This window comes from Salvelinus sp. IW2-2015, unplaced genomic scaffold (assembly GCF_002910315.2).
Source record: "Salvelinus sp. IW2-2015 unplaced genomic scaffold, ASM291031v2 Un_scaffold1754, whole genome shotgun sequence".
In the NCBI taxonomy this organism is placed as follows: domain Eukaryota; kingdom Metazoa; phylum Chordata; class Actinopteri; order Salmoniformes; family Salmonidae; genus Salvelinus; species Salvelinus sp. IW2-2015.
Window position 1 is genome coordinate 131,570 of NW_019943135.1, and position 8,546 is coordinate 140,115.

The following is an 8,546-nucleotide window of genomic DNA, read 5'->3' on the forward strand; positions in this document are numbered from 1 at the left end:
TTAGTTGATGGAGACACTGGGTCTGAGCAGTGAGTCTGAGCAGGTGGTCGTGGCTTATGAGACAGTGGTCATGAGCATGGGTCCTTACAGGGTGTAGTTTATGGGAGAGCAGGTGACGGTCTGAGCAACGGTGTGTAGTTGATGGAGCAGGTGGGTCTGGGCAGGGTGGTGTAGTTGATGGAGAGCAGGTGGGTCTGGGCAGGGTGGTGTAGTTGATGGAGAGCAGGTGGGTCTGGGCAATAAGTGACGTTGTGGATGTTTGTGTGCATCTGTATGTTTATGTATTGTTAAAAAAAAAATCTGAATAAAATCATAAAATAAAAACACTAGATGGTGTATTGATGTGCCTTTCCAAGTAAGGTAAATAGGCCCAATCCAAGGTTATTCTTCTCTGCTAGATGTTTCTTTCTGCTAGAAAGCCAGGTTTTGAGCCCAGGTTTTATGAGTACTGAAATATTTCAGAGCTCTACATGTATCATAAGGTAGAACATGTAATATTCATGTGTGACGTCATAGGTGATCACACACACATACAATCACTGTAGATGATTACACACACTATGTGTTTGTTTGTGTATGTGTGTGCTGTCACAGTGATGTAATCCCATCTCTGAGAATAAAATGTCAGCCATGTTTACCCAACAGTCACCAGGTCGGTGGCGTGTGGGAGCTTATATGAATGTCTCTCCCCCAGGTAAAGGTCAGTTTATCCCCTCATAATCTCCCTCTCAATCCGACCTCATACACATACACACACCCTGCRCCTCATCAGCCAGGACTAGCCGGCCACCTACCTACATACCAAACAACCAGGGGAGAGGTTATTGACCAGATGAACATTGATCATGTGCAGAAGTAATGAGAGTGAAGGAAGGGGGAGAGAGGGATGGAAGAGAGGGAGGGAGGGTGACAGTGGAGGAGCTAGGGAAGGGAGGGAGGAAGGACGGAGTGAAAGAGGAAGATGGAGGGAAAGGAGGTTTTATCTGCCTGAGAGGGAAAAAAAATGGCAGACACAGGAACAACATCTACACTACCGTTCAAACGTTTGGGCTCACTTATAAATGTCCTTGTTTTCCATGAAAACATACATGAAATGAGTTGCAAAATGAATAGGAAATATAGTCAAGATGTTGACAAGGTTATAATGATTTTTAATTMAAATAATAARTYTGTCCTTCAAACTTTGCTRTCGTCAAAGAATCCTCCATTTGCAGCAATTACAGCCTTACAGACCTTTAGCATTCTAGTTGTCAATTTGTTGAGGTAATCTGAAGAGATTTCATCCCATGCTTCCTGAAGCACCTCCCACAAGTTGGATTGGCTTGATGGGCACTTCTTACGTACCATACGGTCAAGCTGCTCCCACAACAGCTCAATAGGGTTGAGATCCGGTGACTGTGCTGGCCACTCCATTATAGACAGAATACCAGCTGACTGCTTCTTCCCTAAATAGTTCTTGCATAGTTTGGAGTTGTGCTTGGGGTCATTGTCCTGTTGTAGGAGGAAATTGGCTCCAATTAAGCACCGTCCACAGGACATGGCATGGCATTGCAAAATGGAGTAATGGCCTTCCTCCTTCAAGATCCCTTTTACCCTGTACAAATCTCCCACTTTACAACCACCAAAGCACCCCCAGACCATCACATTGCCTCCGCCATGCTTGACAGATGGTGTCAAGCACTCCTCCAGCATCTTTTKATTTTTTCTGCGTCTCATGAATGTTCTTCTTTGTGATCCGAACAGCTCAAACTTAGATTTGTCTGTCCATAACACTTTTTTCCAATCTTCCTCAGTCCAGTGTCTGTGTTCTTTTGCCCATCTTAATATTTTATTTTTATTGGTCAGTCTGAGATYTGGCTTTTTCTTTGCAACTCTGCCTAGAAGGCCAGCATCCACGAGTCACCTCTTCACTCTTGACGTTGAGACTGGTGTTTTGCGGGTACTATTTAATGAAGCTGCCAGTTGAGGACTTGTGAGGTGTCTGTTTCTCAAAGTAGACGCTCTAATGTACTTGTCCTCTTGCTCAGTTGTGCACCAGGGCCTCCTACTCCTCTTTTTCAATTCTGGTTAGAGCCAGTTTACACTGTTCTGTGAAGGGAGTAGGACACATCATTGTACAAGATCTTCAGTTGCTTGGCAATTTCTCGCATGGAATAGCCTTCATTTCTCAGAACAAGAATATATTGAGTTTCAGAAGAAAGGTCTTTGTTTCTAGCCATTTTGAGCCTGTAATCGAACCCACAAATGCTGATGCTCCAGATACTCAACTAGTCTAAAGAAGGCCAGTTTTATTGCTTCTTTAATCAGGACAACAGTTTTCAGCTGTGCTAACATATTTGCAAAATGGTTTTGATCTAAGGAGCAAAGTAGCCTGTCTTTTAAAATTATAAGACTTGGATTAGCTACTACAACGTGCCATTGGAGCACAGGAGTGGATGTCTGCCTGATAGAGGACTCTGTACCTATGTAGGATTATTTCATAACAACATTGTCTTTTCCAGCTTACAATATTCATATTAGCAACATTTAACAATGTCTACACATGTATTTCTGGTCAATTTGATGTGATTGTAAATGGTACAAAAAAAGAATAGCTTTTCTTTCAAAACAAGGACATTTTCTAAGTGAACCCCGGACTTTTGAACGGTAAGTATATGTTTAATTGATCACATGACCCAGATAGGTGCGAGTGAAAAGTCTTGTTTTTATCAGGGTCAGGCCAGTAGTTCATACTCTGGCACAAAGTTGCCTTGCTCAAGGGCAATCGACGATTTCTTACCTTGTTGGCTGGGTATTCGAATCCAAACTACGCTAGTAGTTGCAAATAGATGATGTGATGGAAAGTGAAATGCAAGAGCTGATGTAGTGCACTGTTCAGTCTGGTGGTGGAAAAACATATCCAACAGGTGCAGTGCGAGAGAGAACAATGTAAATAGGTTCATTAAAACCCCCACACTACGAACCGTCTGAGCCAAGCCTGCTTTCTACTTTACACATCACATTCATTCTTGTTGAGTCTGCTGAGAGAGAGAGAGAGAGGAGAGAGAGAGAGAGAGAGAGAGAGAGAGAGAGAGAGAGAGATGAAGATGAGAAGAGCGAGAGAGAGAGAGAGAGAGAGAGAGAGAGCAGAAGAGAGAGCGAGAGAGAGAGAGAGAGAGAGAGAGAAGAGCAGTGGAAGAGAGGGTTGTCATACACAGATTCGTTGGTCTTGTAAAGTAGAATACCTATGAGTTTGTTATTCTGATTAAGGACCACCCAATGCCAAATCACTGCAGTCTCAGATGGTCATTTTCTAAAATGCTGGAAATGGAGAGACTAAGAGGGAAATGGAAAGACGATACCTAGTCAGTTGCACAACTGAATGCATTCAACCAAAATGTCTCTTCCATATTTAACCCAACCCCTCTGAATCAGAGAGGTGCATGGGGGCTGCCTTAATCAACATCCACGGTGCCCAGTTGTTGTTGGGGGTAAACTGCCTTGCTCATGGGCAGAACGACATAATTCTCCACCTTGCCGGCTCAGGGATTCGAACCTTTCGGTTACTGGCCCAGTACGCTTAACTGCTAGGCTACCTGCCAAACATATTCAAATAAAAAGGATAAAACATGGGTTATACTGTGTGTGTAGGTTTTGTGTGACTTAGAGTGTGGGATGAGATGTGTGTTTGTGTGGGATGAGTGGCCGGCCGGATGGGTCAGCTTGGACCTCAGCAGGTACCTGGTAGCCACTCAGACCCACCTCAGACCCAGCTGTCCCAGAGCAGAGACTGGCACCCGGTACCCCATTGCCCGCTACCTGGCCTCTGGTTCCCTTCCAGACCTCCGGCGGACTGAGAGGGTGAACAAGCAGACAGACAGAAGGACAGACTGAAGGAAGTATAGAAACTGGGGGAGGGGAAGAATAGAGTACTGGAGGGGAATATAGAAACCCAAGGGATAGAGAGACTGCTAGAGAAAGAGGAGGGATGTGTTCTTGAGAAACTGAAAAGATAGAGAGACTTCAAGAAAAAGAGGGGTGTTGTGTTTGTGTGTCTCTCCATTTGTATTCTAAGCAGGTTGTATTGAATCCAGGAAGGGTTGGTACAATCTGCTACATGTTATAGTGTGTCATTTGTATAAGTGCTTCATTCATCATTTTCTCTCCTCTCTCTCTTGCTCTCTCTCTCTCCTCTCTCCTCTCTCTCTCTCGCTCTCTCTCTCTCCTCTCTCATACTCTCTCTCTCTCTCGCTCTCTCTCTCTCTCTCTCTAGACTGGTCAGTTGTTGAGTTGAGGCTCAACTCTAAGGAGACTGGTCAGATGGTCATCAGCACGGAGGTCAAGTTCTACAACTGCAGTGTTCACCAACTGTGAGTATCTTCCTCATCTACTCCTGCAGTCCTGGGCCGGTATTCACTGCTGATCTAGCATCAGTTTTCCCTGTTAGATCATTATGAATAAGATTATATTGACAGGGGGAGACCTGCTTCTGGATCAGCATTTGTGAAGGACCCTGGAGCCCTGCAGTCTAGGGCCACACTACTGAATCAACGCTGTGTGAATATGTTACGGTGTCCCTACTCCCTAACCTTGCCTGCCTTTAGGCTCAACCTCCGAGCCTAAAATAGACCCTGTGATGTCTAATGCAATCTGATCCAAGCTGCTCCCTCCCATCAGCCTGTTTATTTTCTGCTCAGAGTCTGAACCTGGCTCTGTTGGATGTCATGGCCCTCTGTTTTGATTGAATGAGAGGCTGGGCTTCTCCCTTGCCTTCAGCTCCTCCCCTCCACTGTAGTGTCTGACTATGTCCTTGTGTCTGAAGTCAGTTTGAGGAACCTGTCTGAGTAGAACACAAAGTCACAGTCTGAGGAGCCTGTCTGAGTAGAACACAAAGTCACAGTCTGAGGAGCCTGTCTGAGTAGAACACAAAACAAGTCAAGTCTGAGGCTGTAGAGAGAACAGAAGATCACAGCTAGGATCCGTCTGAGTAAACAAAAGTAACGAGGTCTGATGGAGCCTTGTTGAGAAGACACAAAGCACAAGTCTGAGGAGCCTGGTCGAAGTAGAAACAAAGTCCAAGTGAGGAGTCCTGTGAGAGTAGAAACAAAGTCACAGTCTGAGGGCCTGTCTGAGTAGGAACACAAAGTCACAGTTTGGAGCGCGTCGCGTGGAACACAAGTAACAGTCTGGGACTGTGAGGGAACCAAAGTCAAGTCGAGGGCTGTCTGAGTGGAACACAAAAGTCACAGTCTGAGACTGTCTGAGTAGAAACAAAGTACACGTCGGAGGAGCCTGTTGAGTAGAAAAAAGTCAAAGCTGATGGAGCCTGTCTGAGTAGAACACAAAAGTAGCCCTGAGGACCTGTTGAGTGTACACAAGTCACAGTCTGAGGAGCTGTTGAAGAAAACACAAAGTCTCAGTCGAGGAGCCTGTCTTGGAGTTAGAAACAAAAGACGGGTCGAGACTGTCTGATAGACACACGTCAGTGAGGAGCGCTAGAAAAAGTAAGTCGAGGAACCTGGCTGAGAAAAAACAGCCTGATGCGCATGCTTGATAGAAAAAAAGTAACGTTTGAGGCTTGAGTGGAACTAAAGTACACGTCTGGGGAGTCTGAGTGGAACAAGCGCCGAGGCGCTGTCTGAGTGAGAAAATAAGTCTGAGGACCTGTGATAGAACAAGTTAAGCCTGAGGGAGCTGGTTGAGTAGAAACAATAAGTCTGGAGGAGCATGTCGAGTAGAACAAAAGTACGTTGTAGGGCTGTTGAGAGAAAAAAGTCACGATAGGAGCTGTAGTGAATCACAGCACAGTCTGAGGAGCTGTTGAGTGTGACAAAAGCAAAGTCCTGAGCGCCGTCGAAAGTAGCAAACAAAGTAAGTTCTGGAGCCTTTCTGAGTGAGACAAAGTCAGTCTGCCCTGTTGAATAAAAAAAGACAGTTGAGGAGCGCTGAGAGAAAAAGTCAGTCGGAGCGTTTGAGTGAACAAAGTAAAGTTGAGGAGCCTGTTGAGTAGAAATCACAGTGAGAGTGTTGAGGAACAAAAGTCACAGTCTGAGGAGCCTGTTGAGTAGAACCAAAGTCACATCTAGGAGCTGTCTGAGAGACACAAAGTACGTCTGGGCGCTGTTGAAGTGGATACAAGTTAAGTCTGAGAATGTTGAGGAGAAACGGCAAGTCCGAGGAGTGTCTGAGATAGAGACACAAGTCACAGTCTAGAAGCCGGTCTGATAGAAAGCAGTCAAGTCTGAGGAGCTGCTGAGTAGAACCAAAGAAGTCTGAGGAGCTGTCTGAGAACAAGTCATAGTCTGAGATGCTGTTGAGTAGTAACAAGTAAGCTCTGAGGAGCCTGTTAGAGTAGACACAAAGAGTCGAAGCTGTTGAGTAGAGACACAAGTCACAGTGAGAGCGTCGAAAGAACACGTCAAAGTTGAGCTGTGAGTAAACACAAAGTAAAAGCTGAGGAGGCCTGTGAGTTAGAACAAAAGTGACAGTCTAGAGCCTGTTGAAGTAGAACCAAAGATCACAGTCTGAGGAGCCTGTCTGAGTAGAACACAACGTGAGGCCGGATAGAATCAAGTTCGAGGACCTGTCTGAGTGGAAGCACAAAGTCACAGTCTGGAGGAGCCGTCTAGTGGATACACAGTCACAGTCCTGAGGACCTCTGAGTGGGAACAAAAGTCCAGTCTGAGGAGCCTGTTCCTGAGTGGAACCAAAGTCACAGCTGAGGCCTGTCATGATGGAAACAAAGTCAGCAGCTGGGAGCTGTCTGAGGGCAACACAAGTCAACATTGTACTATAGCACTCCACATCTACTCAATAACAGCAGTAAACACACACCACACACACAACAGCACACACAGCACACAAACCACAACACACAACACACACACACACACACACACAACACACACACACACAAACACACACACCACACACCACACACACACCACACACACCACACACACACACACACACACACAACTGCTATACGGCGGGTGAATCAGCCTCTATTCTTCTGAATTAGATCCTCCCATGCTTTTGCTCTGATGAATATTTCAGCATAAACAAGTCGTCATATTTATCCAGCCTGGAAAGTCAATTAGACTATACTTAGTACAACAATCAACTCCTCATTATACTGTACAGTAAGACTATAAGGAGGGACCAGTTACTGTACAGTCATACTGTAGGGTTTAGTCGAATCAGCACCCAGCACCCTATATCGTGCACTCACGTGACTAGGGCCCTCATACGGTTCTGGTCAAAGTAGCGCACTATATAGGAAATAGGATGCATTTCAGATGCAGTCATAGAGACATGGATGCTCCTGTCAACCATTTAATTCAACATCATAGTGACACAACCTTGAGCATTGTTCACACTGCAGGCCTTGATGCTCAAATCAGTTTGTTTTTCAAATCTGTTTTGGGACTACTGGCTGTCCAACAGCAAGTTACAAGTGACCAAATCAGATTGGTCACTAGTCTCTTTTGACTATATACAGCAGCAACTAGCTAGCTAGGTAGCTGTTTAGCTTTCTAGAACATTCACTCATTGTTTGTAAACAATTACTAAGCTAGTTAGCTACCACACTATTCTTGTCAAACTGTCGACAGGTAGCCAGCAAGCAACAAGATATACAGTCAAATAAACACCAGTCAATGACTATGGAATCAGACTTGTATTTGATTTCAAACTACCTACAATGTGGTTTTTGGCTGTTCAGACTGCAGGGAAAGAAACAGATACGAATTGGACATGCAAATAAATGGGATTTGAGTCACTTCAAAGTGCCAATGTATCACGGCTTTAGGGGACAGAGTATCAGGCGAACAGCGTAGCGTTAGGGGGTACAGGTGCAGGGACGAGCGTATCAGGGGGACAGCGATGTACCAGGGGGACAGCGTGTCAGGGGGACAGCGTGTCAGGGGACAGCGTTATCAGGGGGACAGCGTATCGGGGGTAACATTGGTATCAGGGGGACAGCGTATCAGGGGAACAGCATATCAGGGGGACGAGTAATCAGGGGGACAGGCGTAATCAGGGGGACAGCGTATCAGGACAGATATCAGGGGACAGGTTATCAGGGGGACAGGTATCAGGGGACAGCGTATCAGGGGACAGCGTATCAGGGGGACCAGCGTATCAGGGGGACAGTGTATCAGGGGGACAAGAGTACTCAGGGGGACAAGGAATCAGGGACGAGTACCTGGGGCAGCGTATCAGGGGAAACAGCGTACAGGCGGGAACAAGCGTATCACGGGGACAGCGTATCAGGGAGGTATCAGGGGAACAGAGTATAGGCCAAGGCTTCCATCATGATGCTTCTTGTAATAGTAGTAGTAGCAAACATGCTGACTGCTAGACTACGCAACACTGTCCCTTCCTCCCTCCTGGAAGATCTGAGTCATGACATTGACACAGAGACACACACACACGCACACACCCTGACGTCATCTTATGCCCAAGTTGCGTTTGCTGTTTTCCTGCCATCCTCAACATCCTCTACCCCTCCTCCCTCATCCCAACCTCAGGAAGGAGTATTGAACCGCACGAATCTCTCTGCAACC

The 8,546-nt window shown here is 46.0% G+C and overlaps 1 protein-coding gene across 1 annotated transcript in view; it reads left to right on the top strand.

Annotated features, from left to right (window-relative positions):
* The window catches only part of LOC112071875 (plexin-A2-like), a 30,773-nt gene that overhangs the window by 6,544 nt on the left and 15,683 nt on the right, over window positions 1-8,546 (top strand). The window contains exon 2 of the mRNA XM_024139307.1: window positions 4,253-4,349. Within this exon, the coding sequence (XP_023995075.1) occupies window positions 4,253-4,349 (97 nt within the window). The remainder of the gene's footprint in view (window positions 1-4,252; window positions 4,350-8,546) is intronic.